Source organism: Physella acuta, unplaced genomic scaffold (genome assembly GCF_028476545.2).
Source record: "Physella acuta isolate Inbredline_101_S28 unplaced genomic scaffold, ASM2847654v3 ptg000647l, whole genome shotgun sequence".
Taxonomy (NCBI): domain Eukaryota; kingdom Metazoa; phylum Mollusca; class Gastropoda; family Physidae; genus Physella; species Physella acuta.
Window position 1 is genome coordinate 118,229 of NW_026732166.1, and position 27,972 is coordinate 146,200.

A 27,972-nucleotide genomic window follows, 5' to 3' on the forward strand; every position below is an offset into this window, starting at 1 on the left:
ATCATAAAGCCTGACATCATACCGACAAAAATCATCAAGCCTGACATCATAGTGACAAAATCATAAAGCCTGACATCATAGTGACAAAATCATAAAGCCTGACTCAATACCGACAAAAATCATAACACCTGACATCATACCGAAAAAAATCATAAAGCCTTACATCATAGTGACAAAATCATAAAGCCTGACATCATAGTGACAAAATCATAAAGCCTGACTCAATACCGACAAAAATCATAACACCTGACATCATACCGACAAAAATCATAAAACCTGACATCATAGCGACAAAAATCATAGAACCTGACATCATAACGACAAAAATCACAAAAAAATTACATCATAGCGACAAAAATCATAAAGCCTGACAATATAGCTACAAAAATCATAAAGCCTGACAACGTAGCGACAAATAACATCATGACTTACATCATAGCCACAAAAATTATAAATCCTGACATCATAGCGACAAAAATAATAAAGCCTGACATAAAAGCGACATCAATCATAAAATCTGACATCATAGCGACAAAAATAATCCAGCTCGACATAAAAGCGACATCAATCATAAAATCTGACGTCATAGCGACAAAAATGATTGATCTTCTGATTTAAAAGTTGCATGAGGATTTTATTCGATTTGTGGTTGCAGTTCAATGTTTATACAGCACAGCTAGTCTGTTGGTTTTAGCGTACTCGTGGATGACGCTAATTATCACATGACTTTACTAATTTGTTTTACCCTCATCATATCCTGATTGGAAGACAAAACCCTGTGGGATTTGGAAAGTTCCAGTAAAACATTTTTTCTCCGTGCTACGTGTAGACACTCTTCAAAAACTAAATTTAGATATGACGTCTTAGCACTAGAACGATTTAACGATGGAAACTAATTTTATAATGCTCTTTCAATAAACATAAGAACAAAGAAAACCAAAAAACCAGCAACCTGATTACAGAATATTAGCAGGAAATTGCTTATTGATAGCTCTTTCAAGAAGAAACATTAGGATCATTTTTGTATGAGGGACAATAAAAGGAATTAATGAAAATACTTTTTTTTCTGATAGTAGCTACAATTTTATGATAGCTACGTTTAATGTTCAATTACTTATAAATTAATATACAAAACAAACAACAAGAGTAACCAACAGACTGACATTTTTAAAATTCGCAAAATGTATGAATGCATAACACTTAACATAAAACAAAACTGGGTAAAACTATGTTCATTTTCTGATGTACCAAAACTTATCACACTTTAAAGTTTAATACATTGTTTTAATTGTGAACAACATTTACCACTGTCTTATTTAGTTAGAAAATAGACAAGTCTTTAAACACGCTTGAACGGTTTTACTGTTTAATTATTTCCAGCAAATGTGAATTTCAATCACTCCCCTGAAACACACCCACCCCAGAGTTTCAAGCACTCCCCTGAAACACCCCCACCCCTTCTACCCCAGTAATCAGATTTGAGGTGACTGAACGGGAATTCCAACTGAAGCGAATAACGCAGAGAAGCGATTAAAACGGGAATTCCCAGTTGGAATTTGTATCCTAGCTCGCAGCAAAGACACTTTATCTCCTTAAGCTAGTACAAGAAACCAGAGACAGTTCTTTAAAAGTGGGATAATGGTGGATGTCAAATACATTAAGTTCACAGCATTCTTGATTGACTAGTATCTACATAATTAACAAAACAACCGTAATGTTCTGAACGAATTCAACTTCTTAAAACAGACAATATATGAATAAAATATTTTTGGTGCATATTTTTTTTAACAAACTACAACAGGCCGTTTTTAATAGTCTAAGATAATCTAAATCCATGCTTAGCTTGTGTTACATAGGCATACACTTTTGAGACAAAATATGTATGAAAACTCATGGCACATTTTTGATAGACCAACATGTGTCATCTAAACATGGCACATTTCTCATAGACTATCAAGTTTCATGGCGAGAATACAACAATGGCGCTAACGTTTTAGATTGGTTATCACCAAGTTAAAGTCTGACATGGTTAATGTTAGCACCAGGTTATATCCTGACTCCGTGTAGATGGTTTACTGCTAGCACTAAAGTCTTTGGTTACTGCTAGCACTAAAGTCTTGGGTTACTGCTAGCACCAATGTTTTGGGTTACTGCTAGCATCAATGTCTTGGGTTACTGCTAGCACTAAAGTCTTGGGTTACTGCTAGCACTAAAGTCTTTGGTTACTGCTAGCACTAAAGTCTTTGGTTACTGCAAGCACTAAAGTCTTGGGTTACTGCTAGCACTAAAGTCTTGGGTTACTGCTAGCACTAAAGTCTTTGGTTACTGCTAGCACTAAAGTCTTGGGTTACTGCTAGCACTAAAGTCTTGGGTTATTGCTAGCACCAAAGTCTTGGGTTACTGCTAGCACTAAAGTCTTGGGTTACTGCTAGCACTAAAGTCTTTGGTTACTGCTAGCACTAAAGTCTTGGGTTACTGCTAGCACTAAAGTCTTGGGTTACTGCTAGCACTAAAGTCTTTGGTTACTGCTAGCACTAAAGTCTTGGGTTACTGCTAGCACTAAAGTCTTTGGTTACTGCTAGCACTAAAGTCTTGGGTTACTGCTAGCACCAAAGTCTTTGGTTACTGCTAGCACTAAAGTCTTGGGTTACTGCTAGCACTAAAGTCTTGGGTTACTGCTAGCACTAAAGTCTTTGGTTACTGCTAGCACTAAAGTCTTGGGTTACTGCTAGCACTAAAGTCTTTGGTTACTGCTAGCACTAAAGTCTTGGGTTACCGCTAGCACCAATGTCTTGGGTTACTGCTAGCATCAAAGTCTTGGGTTACTGCTAGCACTAAAGTCTTTGGTTACTGCTAGCACTAAAGTCTTGGGTTACTGCTAGCACTAAAGTCTTTGGTTACTGCTAGCACTAAAGTCTTGGGTTACTGCTAGCACTAAAGTCTTGGGTTACTGCTAGCATCAAAGTCTTTGGTTACTGCTAGCATCAAAGTCTTGCATGTAAAAATGTTGATACCAAGCATGTCTGTGTACTCTACTGCCCCTACAGACGATTCACTGTGATTTGATCTTCATCTCGCCAACACACAGCTCGGCTACAGAGAGACAAGTGGTTTTATTTTCATCATGCAAGGGACACGACTCAGATTTCACAAATCGTGATCTAGAGATCGTGATCTAAAGATCGCCGAAATAAGTGGATCATGGCGAATACTGATCAGTGTCAGTTACGTGTATCTATGATATGACAGGTCACATGACAGATGACATAACAGACGACATGACAGACCCAATGACAGACCACATTAAAGACCACATAACAGATAACATGACAGACAAAATGACAGTACACATGACAGACCAGACCACATGACAGACGATATGACAGACGACATGACATACCATATGACAGATCACATGACAGACCACATGACAGACCATATGACAGATCACATGACAGACGATATGATAGAACACATGATAGACCATATGACAGACCATATGATAGACCATATGACAGACGATATGCCAGACGACATGACAGACCACATGACAGACAACATGACAGATCACATGACAGACCACATGACAGACCATATGACAATTACAGACACAGACAAATGTCTTACAATCGCAGATACAGAAAAAATCTCAGTTCTGGGTTTTGTTTGTTTCATGTCTACTCCATATATTCGTATTCTAACAAAAAAAATTAGCATTTCTAGAATTTGTCCAAAATAACATCAGCGCGACCTGCTAAAAAACGAGATCAGGAATAATATTTGATCTACTGATTAGCAAGTTAGCTTAAAAACGTTAACAATGCAACTGGATCAATTAATTACGAGCCAGAAAATGTGCATTGTTTAAGAGGAATCTAATCCGCTAGTCTAAACCTCGGATCAAAATATTTTGTACATTCAATGTTTGCCCGTCAAAGCAGGCTGCGGAATGTTATCCATATTGTTTCTGGAGATGATCGCATTTTAATATTAAATTAACTTCGTTGCCGGTGTTTGTCTAAAACATGCTCGAAATAGGTTTTACCTGCAAGATTTTAAACATTCTTCTTAATTAAGTTTATGATGGAGGATTTAAACAACAAGCCCAACTTCGTGTATGAACTGGACTGTCGTCTACAGATCAGCAGGCGTCACATTTAGTTTTTCCTTGAGTGGGGTGTATAGGGACCAGTGTTTGGATCGGCCTGGCTGTATAAGGAACAGTCCTGAAGGACGTGCTCTGTATTCTCCGGGGCCATGGCACATGGGCAAGTTTTGCCAGACCCAACTTTTAGTTTTTTATGCATGTTCTGTTTCAGTCTGTTACCGCTGGTTCTGAGTCTATATTGTGTTGTTGTTAGCGTGTCAATTTGTATTAAAACATTGAATATAAAGGGAAACGAAGGGTATATTAAACAGCTGAATTAAAGTTCGTTATTTTAAGTTAGCTGTCTTCATCATATGCGCCAGCAATATAACGTAATAAAGATCACTTTATAAATTAAATGTAATTGTTAACGTAATGTTTCCTGGGAGAAAGAGGGAGAGACCAATGTGTTTTAACAAGAAGAAAATCATGTTCAAACAGTAACATCACACATACTGTTTGCCGAGTCTAACGTGTATTGGTCAACCAATGAAGACAGAACTGTCAACAAAGACGACATAACGGTCACCACATTACGACAGAACGGTCACTAAATGACGTCAGAACCCCCCCCCCCCCCCGAGACAACTCCCACACCGGACCCCAATCATGACGACCACCGTCTCAACGACTGGCCCAGCTATTTGCCCCACCCTCCGGCTCAGTAAGAAGTACAGCAATATCCCGATGTTGAGCAGCTCCCCCACCCCCGCCATTTGTTACGCGCCCCACCCCCGGGATTCCGTCTACCAACACCACCCACCCCCACGTGTCCCCTGGCCAAGGGTCACCCTGGGTCCGCGAGTAATAAACTCAGCGTGGAGCTAACAGCCCTAGGGAGGCCACATCAAGTCTCACCCCCGGGGGACCTGGGTCTGGCATCAAATCTCTGGCACCAGGGGACATCGTCTGCTTCTCGAAGAGGCAGGAAGAGATTTGTAGAACCCTAATCTCGCCAAGAAGATAAGACGTTAAATTTAACGATATTTGCAGGTGTGATGTCCTTCAATTCGATATTCACACAGCGCTGGGCCTGTAGTTCAATCAAACACGTATTATTCCTCCCTGTCTACGTGTTATAGGTAATAACTTTGTAATATTCTTGTGTTATCGAACTCCAGATAGATTCGTTATTGCTTTCTCAGATCTTTCAGGGCGGGGATGATGAAATGATAACACAATCACAGTGTACCCAGCGCCTCGGTCTCAAAAATAAATGTCACTGTGAAGTCAGTGTTTTGGTCTAATGTTACAAAATAAACACACCTGGTCTAATGTTACAAAATAAACACACATGGTCTGTTATAAAATAAACACACCTGGTCTAATGTTAAAAAATAAACACACCTGGTGTAATGTTACAAAATAAACACACCTGGTATCATGTTACAAAATAAACACACCTGGTATCATGTTACAAAATAAACACACCTGGTGTAATGTTACAAAATAAACACACCTGGTCTAATGTTACAAAATAAACACACCTGGTGTAATGTTACAAAATAAACACACCTGGTCTAATGTTACAAAATAAACACACCTGGTGTAATGTTACAAAATAAACACACCTGGTCTAATGTTACAAAATAAACACACCTGGTATCATGTTACAAAATAAACACACCTGGTGTAATGTTACAAAATAAACACACCTGGTATCATGTTACAAAATAAACACACCTGGTGTAATGTTACAAAATAAACACATCTGGTCTGTTACAAAATAACCACACCAGGTCTAATGTTACAAAATAAACACACCAGGTCTACTGTTACAAAATAAACACACCTGGTCTAATGTTACTAAATAAACACACCTGGTCTGTTACAAAATAACCACACCAGGTATAATGTTACAAAATAAACACACCAGGTCTAATGTTACAAAATAAACACACCTGGTCAAATGTTACAAAATAAACACACCTGGTCTGATGTTACAAAATAAACACACCTGGTCTGTTACAAAATAAACACACCTGGTGTAATGTTACAAAATAAATACACCTAGTCTAATGTTACAAAATAAATACACCTAGTCTAAAGTTACAAAATAAATACACCTAGTCTAAAGTTACAAAATAAACAGTCCCACCTGACGATGTAACTTTACTTATGTGTGAATCACGTCTGGGGTTATACTGGTATAATAACTAGTCAACCGTGACAGGCAGTTATGCAAAGTTAAAGCAAAGTAATGCAGTGTCGTGTCCTGTCATTTCATGTCCTTTTAGCGGCTTTTATATATCTGTTAAGCTGAGTTTTAATTGAAAGGACATCTTGTAAACAATGTGAGCTGATTGTACCAATATTTTCTCCATCCAAATTTAAAAATAGCTACACCAATAATGCTGACATATACTTGATATTTTAACCTCGAATCTTGCATCTACCTCAAAACTCAATCATACACCAATATTGGTGACTTGTATTTCATATTCTAACCCTCGAGTATTGCATCTACTTTAAAACTCCATCAACAAAACACAACTGTTTCCTTCCCTAAACAACAACAAACCACTGCCTTTCACAAGCTTAATACGATATCATGGCATCAAATCTAATTAAAAATAATCACCCAACATGAATGCAACAAAATCCTTCCAGTATTTCCCCTCCCAAATCCAGGCTAAAAGAACATATTTTCTGGCACAAATTGAGCAAAAATCGCAGCAGGTTTTCCCTGATATTTTACAACGTTCCTTCCACACACTAAAAGTGCTATAGCCTCATTTTCGTTTTTTTAAGTAATGGATCGGTCTCAAGGTTAAAATCTATAAATTTCTCGTAAAATATATTTTCCCGGCAAAGGTACACAGAGTTTCTGTTTTAGAACTGTATCAGATTCTGTATTGTTGTACATAAAACGAATGTCTAGTTTTGACATACTATTATGATGGATATACATTTCATTAATTCAACGAGAAATGTCGCTAAGAAGAATAACCCAATGTTACACGAATCAGCTAATGAAACTCAACAAGTCATTACTCATTCATGAAGCTTCAGCTATTCACAGCAAACAAGCCGTTGTCCTCCACGTAGCTGCTTCTCAGTTTACACACACCTCAGTTCAACTCTTCAGCCGTGGAAAATCAAGATGGATGACCCCATTGCCGCATTGCGGGGAATTATTCAACATTCAAAGGGTTAACGCCGGTTGTGAAATGCGCTAGTGGCCTAACTGTGATTACATTTAAAGCGTCGTTGTGGGCGTCTTTCTAAAATAGTTCACATGACTTCCGGTCACAGTTGAGCAGGCGGCATATTGTTTTTCTGGCTCATTAACAAAATATCCACTTTGGTGTTTCAAAGTTCGGAAATTAAATTTCTGAATAATAGCAAAATATTTCCGTTAAAAAAAGTAGTTTGTGTGTGAGTATATGTGTTTGCTTGCGTGTGTGTGTGAGTGTGTATGTGTGCGTGGTTGCGAGTGTTTGTGTGGGTGTATGTGTGTGTGATATTACTACGAAACTGTATCGTTTAGTAAAAATAGGAAAACTGACAGACCAAGAAGCTTATAGAGAAGGACGATAGAAAGTGAAGTAAAGGCTGCAAGACTAACACGGGCCCAACTCAACTCAAGGTACCCCCCCCCCCCCACCCCATTAATGGAGTGCGTTGGAAAAATGTAATAGCAGCTCTTTGCTCCATTGGTGAATCGCAGGGTAAAGTAATTATCACTTAGCCATTTATTAAGTTTGGTACAACAATGAAATATACTGGGTTTGACTTGCATGAAAGAGAAATGAAGAAGTATGCGGCAAAGGTTCTTCGAGAGATACAGTAGTTGGGATAGAAATGTTGGAAGTAGTTGGGATACAGATGATGGAAGTAGCCGGGATACAAATCAGGGATAGAGCGCTGAACTGCTAATCCCAAAGTCTCGAGTTCGAATCCGGTTTCATATAATAAGCGGAACGTCCCCGAGTACAGCCAGGCAGCTGACCCCATTAACCCTTCATATGCCGAGCTCAAGAAACAAATGAACTCTACTTTATCTGCCCAAAAGATCGCTAGGTCTAAAGAGGAATCTTTTCTTACATACCCATGGTGTGGACTAGCATGGAGGGGGAGGGGGGAGCAGTAGAGAGCATGGACATTTAAAGCACCTGTTAGTTGCAGAGATGGACCAATCTAAAGTATCTGCGCTCTCTAGGTAGGTTATCTTCAGACAATAGGACATGACTAAATTATGTGATTTTATAGTGACAGAGAAGATAGTGGGAATATCTAATGTATCAAACAGAGAGTGATAGAGACAGATAGTGGGAATATCTAATGTATCAAACAGAGAGTGATAGAGATAGATAGTGGAAATATCTAATGTATCAAACAGAGAGTGATAGAGACAGATAGTGGAAATATCTAATGTATCAAACAGAGAGTGATAGAGACAGATAGTGGGAATATCTAATGTATCAAACAGAGAGTGATAGAGACAGATAGTGGAAATATCTAATGTATCAAACAGAGAGTGATAGAGACAGATAGTGGGAATTTCTAATATATCAAACAGAGAGTGATAGAGACAGATAGTGGGAATTTCTAATATATCAAACAGAGAGTGATAGAGACAGATAGTGGGAATATCTAATGTATCAAACAGAGAGTGATAGAGAGAGACAGAGAAAAATACAGCAATACTGAAGGTTAGAGAGAGGGGGGGGCGACATGGAGAGTAGGTTGAGGAAAATGAGAAAGAGATAAAGAAAGAAGAGAAAGACTGATAAAAGAGGTAGAGTAGGAAAGAGAGAAAGAGGGGACAAAGAGGACAAAGGGGAAAGAGAAAAAAAAGAGACATGGTTACATAAGGCGTACAATAGATACATATCTCGGAAAAAAGCCACCTCCCCCTTCCTGGAAAAAAGCCATCCCCACCCCCTCCCCCTGCCCCACCTTAGAAACGCAACACACTGAATATTATGGAGAATATAACAATTCGCCGCAAGCAGAGTCGACGATAACTGGCTTCAAAAGACAGACGTCTGTGAAAACGATAGCTATGTGAAAATGAAAAAAAGGAACATGTGCAATAAGTTTCTTTAGAAAAGGGTTAAAATCTGTTTGATTTAAGTAGGGTTAAAAGTTAATACGACAACATTTCTAAAATTAAAGTAAAAAAAAAGCCCTAGCAATCTGATATAATTTTTTACGCATTTATCTCAGAAAATGGTTTGTCACATTGCTATTGCGAACAAAAATAGAAGCAATGACGTAAATACAATTACATAAAATTATAATTGGTGGCTATGGTTAGGGCAATGAACACATTAATTAGAAAACTGCACAATGTAACATTGAGTAAACACCTGAAACAAATAAATCTAGTTAAATACATTTGCATTCAAGCTAAAAATAAACAGCGATTTGATGGAATTGAAACATAATGATTACAATCTTTCTTTAAATCGTTAACCTGTGTTGATTTTTAAGTTGTGAAACATCTAATTGTGTGCATTTAAACATTTTTTTGTTTTAATTTCTATTGATTATAAGCGTGGGTTTAATCTAAAACAATAAAACTTTTTGAAAGTGAGGAAAGAAATGTTAAAGATACTTAAAATGCTGCAGGATAAAACATTAGAAGATCAATTTCTGTTTCGTTTAGTTCTCAGATATCTCATCATCATTTGACAGTCCTTAGCCAGATTTCTCATGTATCTTTGACACTCTTCGTCCAGATTCCCCATATTTCTTGAACGCAGCACAGATCTAGATTTCGCCCAGACCATTTGTTCACAAAAGAATGTCTTCATGTGTGAGACACAATCGACAGCCCCCACCCCCTCGACTTTCTCCTGTCAAGCGGTCGTTAAATTATTTCGTTAATAGAATGTTATTGAGTACTCTTTGACACACTGCCACTGTCGGTTGTCTGTTGATGAAAGACTTGACACACTAAAACAGTTCGTTGACCGCCTGGTCTACGTCACAGTGTGTGTGTGTGTGTGTCTCTGTATGTGTGCGTGTGCACGTCAGAGACACTGATGGAAAAGTTGGCAAACCAATTTTTTGAAAGCTCTCTTAAGACACACACATACACACACACAAAGACACACTTACTTAAGACACACACACACACAAATACATACTCATACAGACACACACAAACACACGCGCACACATACATACACACATACACACTCACACACACACTCAGACACACACACATCTCATCCGCTATCCTACACCGCATTTTACACACACAACACCCCTACCCCTCACACTGCCGACACAGACACACGTTCCCAAATTGAGGTTGACATTAACGTCTCCCTTTTTTACACAAACAAAAATCAGATCACATAAAAACATTCAGGCCACGTTACCAGCAGGAAGTTAAGAGGGTATATTTATAAAACACTCGCAACATTCGTCCTTTTTTATCCGCCGTATGGCCTTTTGCTCACCAGTTACAGTGCGCATGTCATTTGTTTTAATGCACATGTCTGTTGTTTTAGTACGCATGTCTGCTGTTTTAGTGCTCATATCTGTTGTTTTAGTGCGCATATCTGTTGTTTTAGTGCTCATATTTGTTGTTTTAGTGCGCATATCTGTTGTTTTAGTGCTCATATTTGTTGTTTTAGTGCGCATATCTGTTGTTTTAGTGCGCATATCTTTTGTTTTAGTGCGCATGTCTGATGTTTCAGTGTTGTTTCAGTGCATGTTTAGTCCACACTTGACGTGAACAATCCTCCCTGTAGCTGGCCTTAGGTTCTCTCGTGTCTATACACATCTGCACCGTATTTCTGTACACTAAAACATCATGTCCTCATTTAAAGCATGTTATAAACGACGCGTTGAAACCTATCACACCCAACGTTTCATCTAACTACACCCTAACGAGAGTACTAATGAAGGATGAAAGACACTTGTAAAAATGTTGAAATGACATTTTTTTTCTAAAATAAATTAGCTTTTGATCAGTACAGTCAAAGGCGGTATTTGATGTGTTCATTAAAAAATTGTTTCATCAATGTTTGTCCGTGTCAATAACTAGAATGGAATTTTCATGTTTACCAACAGTAACGTCCAAACATCATTTAATTTACTGGGCTATGTTTAACAGATACAGATATGTTAATCTCAGTTGTGGACATCAGACAATATTGTATCTGGGCGTCTTCATCTGTTCTCATTTCCCATCAATGGGAGTCTGAACAGTCCCATCCTCCATCATTTCAAGGTACGGTACAGTGTATGGACTCGATGAAGCGGAACAAGTCTGTGTGTAATTTACCGAACTGGTCGACACAACTTCTAGAATAACGGAGCTTTGTGACAATGTTGTGGTGTATTGGGGAATATAAACAAATAAGTTGGTAATGGAAACCAGATAGTGATGGTTTAGATTTATACTGAACTCAGCAAACTACCGGTACGTACGAGTTTAGCGAACACCACATGCCATTCGTCTAGATAGTTAAAACAACAATATATAGCTTTAGAATGTGTTGAGGTGTGCACCGCTAACAAATTACAATATACGCACGCAGACATCTATCTTAGTGACCTAACTTAGAAGGGAGGGGAGGTTGGACACAATCAGCTGATCATGGAATGATTAGGTGAACCTAAATCTAAACAGGTTGGATGATAAGGTTGACGTTTTTTTTTTAATTTACAGCCTTATTTGTTAAAGTGCGTTGAGAATTATACGATAAACTTATCCATGGTCTAGACCAGAACTTCAAGATGAAACTTGGGTTATAAACGTATATATATATATATATATATATATATATATATATATATATATATATATATATATATATAAATTGTCTGATGTTTGTATGCTCATTCGTATGCTTCATATTGTGCATTGACATATTCATACGCCCGTGAATAGGTCGATATGACTTTTGTTAAAAAAAAACCTACATAGAAACCTGCGCAAAAACCTACATAAATATCCGCACAAAAACCCACCAAGATATCATGAGGATGGCCAATTGTCTTGTTATCGAGAGAATCCTTTTGACGGCCGTAGTCTTGTTATCGAGAGAATCCTTTTGACGGCCGTTGTCTTGTTAGAAATGGTACGCGTTCTGATGGCAATTAGTATTCCTTTAATGGAGAACTGACTTCCTCCATTGTAAGGCTATCTGTGGTTTGTAAACCGGGCCTACTTGAACTTAGTCACCGACATTATTAGTAAAGGCTGAGACCCATCATCCCCCCCCCGTCCTCCAATTTCATTTTGTTAATGCAACAACCTACTGCTTTTAGTGCAATCTTCTTGAAGAGAAAATCACGCCTCTGTTTTCCACGACGTATTTAAATGAAAACAAATCATAACTCAATAAATGAAATTATTTCTTTGTCTAGCACTCCTTAAGTGTTAGGTTAATTACATTTCAAGACAATTTCTTTGATGGAATTTTTAACCGCTATACCTTACCTTTGTTCACATTCAATTGCGTTAGCTATATGACCCCGTTAATATGAATGGTTTGAACATGAAGAAATAAAATATTTTATAGAATGTTTGTCCCGCTTTTTCTGGTCAATATTTTGAAAGTTCGTGTACCTTAAGCCCTATCAACAGTCAAAGGGAGGAAAGCAGTAGCGTACGCAGGGGGGGAGCAGGGGGAGCGGCCGCTCCCCCTCTGGCCATTGTCATCAAAGTGGCGCCTTTTTGGAAACTTTTTAAACTCAAAGTTTTAAACACTGATATTTGTTAAAAAAATAGTTTTGGTCGGCACATCTATGTAAATCACAAGATTTCTTTTCATGCAGCAATTAAGCATTATTGTACTAGTCTAGTAGTGACTACGTTTACAACACGTATTAACAGCTGCATCAGTATGCCATTCTAAAAATAACCATTACGATGCATTGCAATGTTTAAAAATCCTCTACGGGTAGTACCACTTGGCAAGAGGGGTGTTAAGTTTAAGGCAACTGTAAAATGTATTTGCTTACGAATAATTGAATTAGAAAATGTTATACATAAAACTTCACACATAATTACTTTATATATACAGTTTGAATCGTGTGATTAATTTTAAAAAATTACAATACAGAAACAAATACAACTGATGTGGCACCTCTATTTAAATTTACTTATGAGCAAACTGCGTAGTGGTGGGAAAATTTTGACAAGGTCAACAACGTCATCATGATGAAGTAGTAGTATTCTTACAGTTTGGGCGATAGTGATTACGATTACAAATTATATGAAACAGTTACAACCCCCCTCCCCCATGGACCCCTCGGTAAAAAAAATATTGTCATAATACCACTGCTACTTATTTAAATCTATTTCCTAAATATATATTTGTGTAATATATATTTGTGTAATATATATGTATGTTTAGAACAGTCATCTAAAAACTGACGCTATGTGCACGCTGAGTTGGTTATCTACCCCCCCCTCCCCCTCCCACACCACCACGATTGTGTAGAGCGACATTAATGTCACACCTAGGTATACACTGGGTTGGATAATTGACCTAAAGTGACCGGACAGTGGTGAATGAAGTTGAACCCCCCCCCCCCCCCAACCCACCCCGAACTGATCTGTTAAGTACATGCAGAAAAACGCGTAAAATGATGTACCAAAGTACACCGCCAGAAAATTAGCTTTTATAAACGTAAAACCCATACCTATTACTATGTTAAAAAATGATCTTTAAGGAACACAAAGAAGCAGTAGTTAATTAAAAATATATGTTCTGGTCAATATTAAGTTAAATGTAGGCTGTTATTCCATGTTTTTCTATTATATCGAAAACCTTGCTTTTATACCAACTCTGATTTTAAAAACTTTCATTATGCTGCAAAGTTTTAGCATTTATGATAACGATATATTAAATTATGATTATAGACAAAAACATTTTGTGAACACGAATAGTGTTAAACAGTTTCATTATATTCTCAAGTAATTATTTATTTGTTTTGACATTTTGTATAATTGAATGTGTAGATATATACATATTTATATTAAGAGAGTTATTATTTCCCCTATTTCACTTGTCTTAAATAATTTCCCAGGAATTATTATGAAAGAATTTTTTTTTTACAAGAATTACAAAACAGATTGTGTTACGTTCATTGTTTTTGGTTGTAGTGTGTGTATATTTTGTTGTTTTTATTTTGTTTAGATTGATACAATTTTTGTTTTGTCGGCCTACATTGTGTGTTTTTTCTGATTTCTTCAGAGTGCTACTTTCAATTTATTTTAAATCATAGCGAAGTAATGACATACAGCTAGTAATTATATATATATATATATATATATATATATATATATATATATATATATATATATATATATATATATATATATATATATATATATATATATATAATACATGTATATAGAATGTGTATAGAACGTGTTAAAAATTCTGCGCCTTTTTTGCTCTTTTCGCTCCCCCTACAACGAAAACCTGGATACGCCTCTGGAGGAAAGTCTTGAGTCAATTAGCGAAAAGCAGAATATTTAAAATGTACTTATTCCTTGCCCATAATTTAATCATATATACATATAGAAAAAAATGTAAATTTTTTTTGATGACGCATATCATGTCTGTGTACATACAACTCATGCTTTGTGTTGTTTTTTTGCTAAATTCATGCTACACACATACCTCACATATGTTTCATGTTTGTCGACTACATACTTAGAGTCCTCCGTTTTGTTGAATTAAGTGTATTTTAGACCATGTAGTTAACTGAATAAAAAAAAAAGAAAAAAAAAATACAAAAGTCACATTCTTCAACCTTCCTCATCTGAACTAACAAATATTTTTAAAATGACATCAAACCATTTGCGCTTGATAGCAAGAACTTACTTGTAAAAAATAATGACTTACAACCAGCATACCGACTTTCGGATAATATTCTGAGCAGGGAAATTTTTTTCTCTGATGTCAAAAGAAAAGAAAGATAAGAGAAACTATTTCTTAAAAGAAGTCGACTGACCTATGAAAGATGTCGGAGAATTCGTAGTTCTAAAATGCACAGAAATATTTAATTTGCATGTAAACCATTCGACCGGATCCATTTTTGAGATAATATGTGAAAAGTTCAATGCCATTCAGAGGCGTAGCGACCCTTCTCGGCGCCCGGGAACAAACTTTCGATTTGCATCCCCCCTCAAGCTTTCAATTTATTTTTCCAACCTATTTTGGCGCCCCCCGCCCCTCCCCCCCCCCCCCCGCTACACCTCTGATGCCATTCCATTTTTATGACTACTAAAAAAAGGATTTTGGACTTTAATATTGAGATTTCGTTGTGAGCGGTTGGACACGCACCTACCACCAGCCTGAAAGCTCTGAATTCTAATTTTAATCAAAAATTAAATTGAATAAACTTAAAAGTAATGAATGGATATATAATTAGACCTATTCTAACCAAAGGATATCTGTCTATTGGTGTAATACACACACAGAATCATTCTCTCAGAGCCGTAAGAAATAAACATACGTTGAGTAAATACATCAAACTTTTTTGACCTGCACACACGCACGCGTGATCACACACACACACACACAAATACACATCCGGTTTTATTTTAATTTTTTAGTTTTTACATTTCATTGACTGCGATGTTGAAAAAAAAAAGTTTATTTCTGTGTGAGTTACTTCCCATTTTATATTTTTTGATAAATCGAAGGAAACAACCTGCAAATATGCTCATTAAAACAAAATATTCCGTAGTCCGCAATGAAAACTAAAGCTCAACATTTATTGTTTTGTTAAAATCTTGTTAAAATACTTTAAAAATTATTTATCCATCTTAAATAAATAATTCATTTTTTTGTAAATTACAATTTGACTCTTTTTTAGAAAAAACCCCTTAAAATATATCTAATGAGTAATTAATAAATAAAAAAAAAATGCTCAGTTCCTTAATACATCGAGTGTGTCTATTAATTTCTCACGCTGTTTGCCTCTGAGACAAAGGTTCGTGACCTGGGCCCAAAGGAATAGCAAACCAACGGCTAGAAAGTTTGGCGTTAAAAGACCACCACCATTAAGCCCTCCAGAAACAGATGTTCGAAAGAAAACCCCAAATAATTCATGCTAACTCTGGCAACATTGAACTTCAGGGGGGCTAGGGACAAACACATTATATAAACAACATAATAAATAAACACAATATTGACATCCTACTTTTACAGGAAACCAACATTTGAACTACAGAAGAAGCAAATAAACTAGATGCATAATTAATAGCGACAGTCTCAAGCCAAACACCACTCGATCAGCCCTCAAGTAAATTAACATTAGAAACAGTCTTCTGTTTCCCAGGTTTTTAAAAGTGCACAACCTGAATGGTAGAAAGAGATACACACCTCACCCCCCCCCCCCCCACACACACACACACTTCCCCCCACTCAACCGGACTGGCGGATTTTTCAAGGTAGCGTGCCCTCTTTGCCAAGGGTCAATTTTATGTCATGGAAAGTTTTGGAATGATAGATCAGTATGTGTACTGCAGAGACACTTCTACCACGGTCGTTTCTATTTCTGTCCATGGGCGGCTACAATGTGAACTTTTGACACCGCAGCTAAGGACGGAGCACAGTAAAATTAAGCAGTCGAGAGAAACCTAGTTTGCACACCTTATTTTAGTCTAGTTCTTATGCCATTTTATTTTCTCCATTTGATTATTATATATGCAATTGATGTTCATGTCTTTGATGCTGTGTAAAATCTATCAAATAAATAATTATTACTGATTTAAATGTTTTAAAACAATTGAAGTAATAAAAAAATAAAAAGGAAAAAAAAAAACTAATTGAGGACTGTATAGATATAGATGTTTGAAAGGGAAGAGTGTTTGCTTTTACGTGTCTCATTGTAATAACATTGCTTTTCCGATTGCTTAAAATTTGTATCAATTTAATTCTCTGTAATCCCAAATTCATTTCAGCTCTACTTTAAAAAAAAAATTCCCCCTCTCCCCTCCCCTCGTCCCCTCATCCCACCACGCCGAGAAAAAAAAATCCCTTGAATCATCATTTAATTACACATTTGCATTTTCAGTTTTAGGTTGGTTTTTAATTTTAATTTTTTTCTTTATATTTAGACGTTTTGTATTAGATATATGTATAAGTAAACGATCTTAAATGAATGAAAGCAGGCTACAAGTAAGAAAGAAATATTACTATTGTAAATCTGTATCAGTCCTCACAAGCCGATGATGAAAACTGTAATACTAAAGCGAACACACAACTGACGCTATAAATTACGTGTCTGAGGCTAAAAAAAAAAAGAAAGAAAGAGAAAAAAAAAAAAAAAAGTTTGCCTCTGAGACAACTCTTCCAAGATGAGTAAAATCAACAGAGACTCGCTTCGTGAGTCAATTGACGCTGTACTCAAGTATTCCAATGAAACCAAGAAACGCAAGTTCACGGAATCAATTGAGCTACAAATTGCCTTGAAGAATTATGATCCCCAGAAGGACAAACGTTTTGCTTGAACAATCAAATTGCGTAACATCCCCAAGCCCAAGATGAAGGTCTGTGTTCTTGGTGATCAAGTCCATTGTGATCAGGCTAAGGCAAACGACTTGCCCCATATGGATATTGAAGCTCTAAAGAAACTCAACAAAGACAAAAAGCTTGTGAAAAAATTAGCCAAGAAGTATGACGCCTTCCTTGCTTCTGAGTCTCTGATCCGTCAAATTCCCAGAGTTCTAGGGCCGGGTTTGAACAAGGCTGGCAAGTTCCCCGCACCAATTACCCACAGTGACAGTCTTAATGCAAAGATTGAGGAGACCAAAGCCACCATCAAATTTCAGATGAAAAAGGTACTTTGTTTGGCTGTTTGCATTGGACATGTCAATATGAATGCAGACTAGCTGTACCAAAATGTTTGCATTGGACATGTCAATATGAATTCAGACTAGCTGTACCAAAATGTTTGCATTGGACATGTCAATATGAATACAGAGTAGCTGTACCAAAATGTTTGCATTGGACATGTCAATATGAATACAGAGGAGCTGTACCAAAATGTTTGCATTGGACATGTCAATATGAATACAGAGGAGCTGTACCAAAATGTTTACATTGGACATGTCAATATGAATACAGAGGAGCTGTACCAAAATGTTGCTTTGGCTATCAACTTCCTGGTGTCCATCTTGAAGAAAAATTGGCAGAATGTGAGAGCATTGTATATCAAGAGCACTATGGGTCCAGCTGAAAAGATCTACTAATTCTGGGAGCACGATTGTGCAATAAAATCATATAAATTAAAGAAAAAAAAAGTTTGCCTCTGAGATAATATTACCCATGAGGAAGAAAGACAAAAATTTATTTGGTTATGGGTTCGTTGGTTTCTCAAGTCCTGATGTAGCCAAACACTATCATGATTCATGTCAAGGCATCAGTCTAAAGGGCATGACATTAGTTGTCATGCTAAGAAAAGAAATCCTGGAAAAAAAGAAGAAAAGAAGAAGCCAGTAACAAAAAAAGCAGCTGAGAATGAGAATACAAATAACAATAACAAAAAGAACGAGAAGAAGAAAGGACAGGTAAAGAAGACTGAGGAAGAAGATGAGGATGATGATGACGAGGATGAGGATGACGAAGATGAGGATGATGATGACGAAGATGAGGATGATGAAGAAGATGGTGAGGGCAATGAAAAAGAAACAGCTGATGATGATGACGATGATGATGATGACGATGATGATGATGATGATGATGATGACGACGATGATGATGATGAAGATGATGATGATGATGATGAATAGCCTTGAGATTTTTTAAACAACCTGTTATTTGTTTTATAGATGAAATGCATTTTAACATACATACAAATACATTTTTAAATGGATAAAAATGCATTTTAACATCCATTTTACAAATAAATTTTTGACTTAATATTAAAAAAAAAAAAAAAGTTTGAATTGTAAATTATATGACAACTCAATGCGACCACTACAACACCCTTTCAACTAGTCAACTTAAGTTGTTTCCCTACATAGAAAATGATTCACTGTCCCATTGACCCTCTCTGAAAAATTTCCTTTCCTCTCCCCACCCGGACTTCTGACAATTTCATTTGACCTTCACCCCTTTTACTGTCATCCTTTGCAATTTTTTTAATAATCAAATACATGACATCATGTAAATATTCATTATGTACATTTGCAAAACCTTTCGTTTTCATTTGGTGTTCAAAATTATGTTTAAAAAGTTGATGTTAATGGACTTGTTTTAATTGCAAATAAAAGTATTTAAAAAAAATAAAAAAAATATTGTAAATTATATTTATATAAATATATATATATATATATATATATATATATATATATATATATATATATATATATATATATATATATATATATATATATATATATATATATATATATTACAACCGTGTTATTAAATGAATTATATATATATATATATATATATATATATATATATATATATATATATATATATATATATATATATATATATATGTGTATATATATATATATATATATATATATATATATATATATATATATATATATATATATATATATATATATATATATATATATATATATATATATATATATATATATATATATATATATATATATATCTATATGATCTATTTGGAAATAATGTGATCAAAATTCAAAGATTATCGTTGTTTTATCGATGTATAGGTTCCTAGACAAATGAAATTACTCATTTAAATTTAACTTAAAACATTGTTTAGTTTGAATGAACCCTTATATATATATATATATATATATATATATATATATATATATATATATATATATATATATATATATACATATATATATATATATATATATATATATATATATATATATATATATATATAATTCTCTTCTTGGAGACCCTAGAAAACACCAAGCTGTAAGCGCGCTCCATACCGCCCCCACCCCTACATGGTCAGGTGAGTTGTGGTTCACGCTAAATGTTTACAATCGTGGAGCCGGGTTTAGTGACGGCTATTGGGGGCAGATAATTTGGCTATTGGGGGCAGATAATTTAGTTTGAAACGATTTTAAACTTAGGGGAGGAAACTAAGAGAAGGCTGCATTCACGGGGGGGGGGGGGGGGGGTAGGGGTTGGGGAAAGGAGGGGGGGTTATCGTCCTTAACGAGCTACTGACAGTGTTTTAAAGCAAATATATTCAGTGGCAGCAATTGGTACTGTCGAATTCACAAATTATGAATTAATGAAAAGTAGAAAATAAAACAACTAAATAGCGGCGTATGATACGCTGCGGGTCGGCTCGTATATATTATTTTAAATGTCCAACCATAGATTTGTTTACAAATATTTGATAAGAATAAACATAGCAGAAGATATAGAAAAAATACATACGGACATCGTTAGCCGAGTGACGTCATCAGCTCTTCCATTCTCCTCGATACATGCATTCCACGTGCATCGATTTTCAGCTGCCCACTGGTCAAGCCCATTGTTCTATTTCTCCTGCCGGTCGTTCAACTTAATTCTATTGCTTAACATTTGGCCAGTCCGCAGATTTGTCTAGTCAAAGCTGATGCGCAAAGATAATACAAAAGTGATTTTTTTAGTTCGTTTTGTAGCGCTTACATACACACACGCACACACACACTCGCACACTTGCATATTCGCACTCAAACACACTCATGCACACACAGTCACGTACACTCGCACCCGCACACTCAAGCAGACGCACAAACTCACTCGCACACAGTCACGCACACACTCACACGCACACGCACACTCAAGCATACACACACGGCCACTCGAGCACACTTACGTACACTCACGCACTCACACTTACGCACACTCACGCACGCTCTCACATTCGCTCTTACACACACTCACGCAATCACATTCCAAATGTTTCCTTGCCACAATCCACCACAATCCACCACAATCCACCACAATCCACCACTATTCACCACAATCCCCCACAATCACCCACAATCACCCACAATCCACCACAATCCACCACAATCCACCACCCCCTGTACACCACGTGTCACTGATTGACTCCTTTATTGACCTAGTCAGCTGACCCTCCATCGATCAAACAAACACCCACAAATCCTTGTTTGATGCTAGATAAGCTCATTGAATCCAGCCTTCAAGTCCACAACAGCTAAAACATTATGGGATTGTTGATTTCATAATATCTAGTACGTTATGGAACTGTTCACTTCATAACATCTAGTTAGAATGGAATTGTTCATTTAATAACATCTAGTTTATTATGGAACTGTTCATTTATTAACATCTAGTTTGAATGGAACATCTCATTTCATAAAATCTAGTTAATCTGATTTCAATAAAATCTAGTTAGAATGGAATTGTTTATCTAATAACATCTAGTTAGAATGGAATTTTTCATTTAATAGCATCTAGTTAGAACGGAACATCTCATTTCATAATATTTAGTTTGAATGGAACTATTTATTTAATGAGCTATATTGTGGCATGTAACTCACTAAAAATATCGCACATATCAATGCACATGCCAACATTTGTATGTGGTGTCCATCTGTTTGTTTCATATTGAAGCTGTTTTCATATATCACCCTTCTGGCTGAATCAATACCATCTTGTCTAATAAACGACTACCTTAAGTTTAGTCACGTAGCTAGACCAGGTCGGTAACAATAGAAAACCGTGACTTTAGTAGCACAACAAAAACAGTTTCCCTGAAATAGACTTCAGTGTTTTTGTCGTACAATCAAAACACCTTGCCGAAAATAGACTGTCCATTTTATTGTCGTGACCTCTCACGAGAAGAACGGGAGTGATCTCCCTGTAACACTGCCTTCAGAGGTAATCGATACGGTTATAAAACTTTGGGAGCACCGATTGAGGAAAATTTCTTTGAGTTTTTATTTGAGATCAGCTGGGGTTAATGGTGGGTCACTGATGGACTGCTGCTGGTAGGATGATGCTGTTGGACAAAAGAAGTAGAACAATGTTGGTGGAATGATGCTGTTATACATCAGGTGTTAGACCACGATATTAGACCGATATTTGACTGATGCTATAGACAACGGTTACTAGACCGATGATATTTGACCGCTGTCATAGACCACGACACTAGACCGATGCTCCCAGATATGACCCAACACTGCACCATCCTATTCCAATGTTGACCGAAGCTTCTCGATGAACCCCGGGTGAAGCCAGTAAAATGTTTCACCCGACTCAGCTCTAACACCCACGCATCTCCATGTTTACACCAACTTCCCCTTAAGTCAATATATCACCTGTTAACTCTTTTTTTAGATATCCGAAACAATATTTTATCAAGTCTATAAGCTGATCAGTCGATTGTTACATGCACTAAAGGTCTTGTCTATAAGTCATGTTACAGATAGGTCATTAAGCAAAGAAGGTCATGCAGCAAAAAAAAAGGTCATGTATTCAAGAAATTAATCCTGCATGAAAGGTCATATCTCAAAAAACTAAAAACCCACTTAGTGAAAGAAAATGTTTGAATATTTCTGACACGAAACCAAACTTTCGTCTATTTATAACATTTTCAGTAGTGTTTTAACGAAGTAATGAGGGCAAAAATGTGATCTGAAAATTACAAGATCAACTTATAAAAACCTTGTATTCCAGTGATTAATTTACAAAATGCTTGAGGCTCAAAACTGACTTTTTCTGAAAGAGATTGACAATTTTCAAAGATTGCACGATCTTATTTTATCTTCGTGCTGTTTTTAATTTGTAGATTAACTTCAGTGCAGGAAACCTTCAGTTTTTTTATAGGATTCTGAATTTCAAAAATTAATTAGAAACGTACTAATTATATCGAGACATTAATTTAAATTACAGGCAAACAAGCTTTTCAAGAGGTTAATTAGTTAGGCACTCATTCACTCTATTTGAGTTATTGAGTGATAGTTTAGTAAATTTTGTGAAATATATCAAGTTGTAGAAAATCTGTTGTAGAGTAGATGTCATATGGTAAGAATCTTGAATGATTAATTAGGTGAAAATGCTGTAATTAAGGATGAATCGTTGAACAGAAAAAATACAACACTAAACTGAGATCACACTTTTTTTTTTATCAAATTATTTCAAAATATTAGACTGTCAATATAGTTATATCAAAGTATCCCAGGAGATTAACATTTTCCTCCATGTCAATAAAGACTTAGTTATATGACTTATTACTGTACACTTATTCTCCCTGTCAATATAGTTATATCAACGTTACGTTGATAGTATAACATTTTCCTCCCTTCCAATATAATTATAGCAACGTGACCTCACGAGTCAAATATTTACCTTCCTGTTCCCGATTTACCAAACTTAATCATGAATTTGTACCTATTGCCAACCACCAAAGGCACTTGTCCCCCACATAGCGACTATCATACACAACCTTTGCAACAAATCCCAGAACACAAAGCTTGTAACAAATACTGGAACACAAAGCTTGCAACACATCCTGGAACACAAAGCTTGCAACACATCCCAGAACACAAAGCTTGTAACAAATCCCAGAACACAAAGTTTGCAACCATTCTCAGAACACAAAGCTTGCAAAAATTCTCAGAACACAAAGCTTACAAAAATTCTCAGAACACAAAGCTTGTAACAAATCCTGGAACACAAAGCTTGCAACAAATCCCAGAACACAAAGTTTGCAACCATTCTCAGAACACAAAGCTTACAAAAATTCTCAGAACACAAAGCTTGCAACAAATCCCAGAACACAAAGCTTGCAACAAATCCCAGAACGCAAAGCTTGCAACAAATCCCAGAACACAAAGTTTGCAACCATTCTCAGAACACAAAGCTTGCAAAAATTCTCAGAACACAAAGCTTACAAAAATTCTCAGAACACAAAGCTTGCAACAAATCCCAGAACGCAAAGCTTGCAACAAATCCCAGAACACAAAGTTTGCAACCATTCTCAGAACACAAAGCTTGCAAAAATTCTCAGAACACAAAGCTTACAAAAATTCTCAGAACACAAAGCTTGCAACAAATCCCAGAACACAAAGCTTGCAACACATTCCAGAACACAAAGCTTGCAACAAATCCCAGAATACAAAGCTTCGCAACATATTCCAGAACACAAAGCTTCGCAACATATTCCAGAACACAAAGCTTGCAACATATTCCAGAACACAAAGCTTGCAACATATTCCAGAACACAAAGCTTGCAACAAATCCCAGAACACAATGCTTGCAACAAATCCCAGAACACAAAGCTTGCAACATATTCCAGAACACAATGCTTGCAACCAACCCCAAAACACAAAGCTTGCAACATATTCCAGAACACAAAGTTTGCAACGAATCCCAGGACATAACGCTGGCAACAAATCCCAGAACGGCTTCTGACACTTCAACACGGCTTACAAGAAACTCACTTGGGAGACCTCACTACCAGAACTCCACCATTTCCGACAACTCTGTATAGACCTTTCTCAGCTCAATCATCGCCCCTTACAGGAGACAGCCACTGATGATGGTGACCATTGTTGATGTTGTAGTGCGGATGTAAGTTTTTTAAATTAATTTAATGAAGATTACCACAGCCACGTAGTTCCAATTTTGGTAATTTCACTTTGGTAGGAAATTAAGTTTCAAGCCATAAATTACGAAGTGAAAAGTTTAATGGGAAGTAATTGAATCAGCACGAAAAGAGCCCAGGATAGGATGATAAATAACCACATGATCAAGGGTTTTTTTTTTCGTTTTCGTTTCAAACTTCTTTCTGCTTAACAGGACAACGATTATGTTGGGAACTTAAATTCTGCACTGTTACAAACTATTTTGGTTATTAAAATTCACTTACTCGCTACACTCTTAACGCAACAGTTTCTGCATAAAACTAACGGAGCTTAATTATACTTCACTGAACATAATTGAACTTAAGTGCTACTGTCATTTAGTTTTACTTCTGGTAAATTTTTATCTCTTCTTTTTCTTCACTGGGCAGTATCTTTTCGCAACGATTTTGTTTTCATTTTCAACTGCTCGCAGTTTATAAAAAAAAAATTGTCCAAGGTTTGTTTCTTCATCGTTTTCATAACGTAGTGTAAAGAAGCCGGGCAAATGGCATTAAAATGCTCCAATGCACGGACATTGACATCATTTTTCGGGATTTTCTTTTCCGCGAGCTATGTAACGTGCTGATCCGGTTACAAGTTTCTAAATTTTACTCAGATTTTAAATCAAAACATCGCACGCTACACGGCTGTACTTATCATTCATGGTAAATATATTTTTAAAAACTAAAACACGTGGAAAAATTAACAGTGGTGGCATTTATTTTTTGTTCTGGAACTGAATAATGACTTTTAAATTATTTTTAATGGAGAGATTTCTTTTGAGATTCATGCGATTTAAAGTACAAAAATGATAGGGAATGAACAATATTCGTATCTCGAATGTATATACATTTCTCTATTGTGAGATTTGTATGTCATGCTGTATGCCATGCCCTATGTGATGCTGTATGTCCTGCTATGTATGTCTGTCATGTTGTCTGTCATGCTGTATCTGACGTCCTCTATTGGGAGCAGTACGTCAGGTTACTCTCCCGTAGAACCACGGCCCATTAGCTTTAAAGTGTGGCAGACATTGAACCTCTGCAGACAAATCACATGCATCAAAAGGATTTTTCTGCAGCGTGGAAAAAAAATTGAGCCAGCTATTCTTTGTCTGTGTAAAACTCTGGTTAAGCCTAAGGATTAGATGGGTTGGTGGGTTGAAGAGGTGTCACGGGACCCCGGGGTCAATGATTTCTTTAAAAGTCAGACTGGCTGCGGATTATCCGGGGAAAATCATCGAGCATTAAGCAATACCTCGAGCAAGATGACCTCCAAGATTAAGGCAATACCTGGAGCAAGATGACCTGCAAGATTTAGGCAATACATCGAGCAAGATGACCTGCATGATTTAGGCAATACATCGAGCAAGTTGCCCAAAGAAAGACAGGTAATACATCAACCAAGTTGACCTACAGCGACAGGTAATAGATCGACCAAGTTGAACTAAGAGAATTAGCCAAATACATCGATTAAGTTGACCTACATGATTTAGACAAGGCTTTGACTAAATGACTGTGCGTTAAGCAATGCTTCGACCAAATGTGTATATTTCTACTTAAGTATAATATTATATACAATCACATATATATACATACATATATATATATATATATATATATATATATATATATATACATACATATATGTATGTTACAATCGATCATACACGGAACGACATGAGTTTCAATCAATTCTCGTCAATCTAGACAAGCGGCCTGTAACGTGTGACCAAAACATTGGAGATGTCATTTCGTCCTGAGGTTAACTATTTGCTGTAAATGGATTGTGAGTCATTTCGTCCTGAGGTTAACTATTTGCTGTAAATGGCTTGTGAGTCATTTCGTCCTGAGGTTAACTATTTGCTGTAAATGGATTGTGAGTCATTTCGTCCTGAGGTTAACTATTTGCTGTAAATGGATTGTGAGTCATTTCTTCCATAAGTTTTCGTATTTGCTGTAAATGAATTGCGAGTCATTTCTTCCTAAAATTCATTTTTGCCGTAGATGGAATGCGAAATGACGTATAAGCTGTTTGCTACTACTATTTTAGTATAAAAAAACATGGTAGATCTGGTTTATTGTTTGGTTTATAATGTGTGAGTTTTAACTCTGACGTTGTCAACAGGGTTAGGGTTAACTCCGACGTCTAACTCAAGCTCTGCCCGTTCACGTCTACGATCCCCTATAATCGCACAATTTAAAAAAAAAATTAAACTTTTAAAAACAATTTTTCCTTGCTCGGATTCCCAGATATTTTTACAATTCTAATGCCAGTTTAAAAAGCTGTTGTCGATAATTCAGAGGGAAATATTTTTGGCTGGTTTGTCTTTATAATTCTTGCGTTATCGTTTGTCTTCATCTGACGGGGTCATTATTCAGAGGAAGTCGCCAGATTTTTCTCAAATTCTGGCATAATGTGTCATATTTAAATGGCATTTCACGGAATGCCCCATTTTTAAAAATTCAGAAATAAGAACCACTATTTATTTATATATATATATATATATATATATATATATATATATATATATATATATATATATATATATATATATATATATATATATATATATATATATATATATATATATATATATATATATAAGACATTTGGTACAAGTTTAAAACTTTAAAAATGCCATGTAAAGTTCGCTGACAGAAAATTTGAAAAATTTGTTTTATTTTTAAATACTCTCCTTCCTTCCCTCCCCCTCCCCCATTATCTTCCCTCCCCGCCAATTCTTAACCCAAATAAAACTTCCCGATCTGTATACAACAAGATTCACTCTAGGCTAAATGGTTTATAATAAAAAAAAAATTCACCGACATTTTCAGCACGGACTTTAAGGAGCAAAGGAGCAAAGGTTAAAAGGTTTGGACATTCTAAAGTCTTTTAGCCAAATCCTGGGTGGATTTCGTGTTGACAGGTAGCAGGGGGTGGGGGAGAAAACAACTGGGTGAGGGGTGGGGTTTTAAGACAGACTAGACAAATCAAAGATTGGGTGTGTTTAAGTGCAATCAATTCTGCACCCAATTGATAGCGATATTAGAAATTTAAATTCTCGTGTCTACGATTTATTTTTATTATCTTAAAAGGATTAAAACCCTTTGTTTGGAGAATAAAAGAATGAACTCACTTAGAAGGCGGTGTGTTAGGCCTAATAACATGCTGGAAAACATCTAGATTGAGGATGTTGACCCACCACATCTAGACTGACCCATGTTGTCCCACCACATCTAGACTGACCCATGTTGTCCCACCAGACTGACCCATGTTGTCCCACAAGACT

At 36.2% G+C, this 27,972-nt stretch overlaps 2 protein-coding genes across 2 annotated transcripts; both read left to right on the plus strand.

Annotated features, from left to right (window-relative positions):
- Positions 1–17,427: 17,427 nt before the first annotated feature.
- On the plus strand, positions 17,428–18,380 carry LOC131948461 (large ribosomal subunit protein uL1-like). The gene is given in 2 exon segments (XM_059310070.1): positions 17,428–17,939; positions 18,180–18,380. Coding segments are annotated over 2 exon segments (654 nt in total). The 5' UTR covers positions 17,428–17,435; the 3' UTR covers positions 18,330–18,380.
- A 108-nt stretch (positions 18,381–18,488) lies between these two features.
- On the plus strand, positions 18,489–24,468 carry LOC131948448 (putative ENTR1 family protein). Its single transcript, XM_059310058.1, has 2 exons — positions 18,489–18,747; positions 23,465–24,468. The coding sequence occupies exons 1-2, from the start codon at positions 18,489–18,491 to the stop codon at positions 24,466–24,468; spliced, it is 1,263 nt and encodes a 420-aa protein (XP_059166041.1).
- The last annotated feature ends 3,504 nt before the right edge of the window (positions 24,469–27,972 follow it).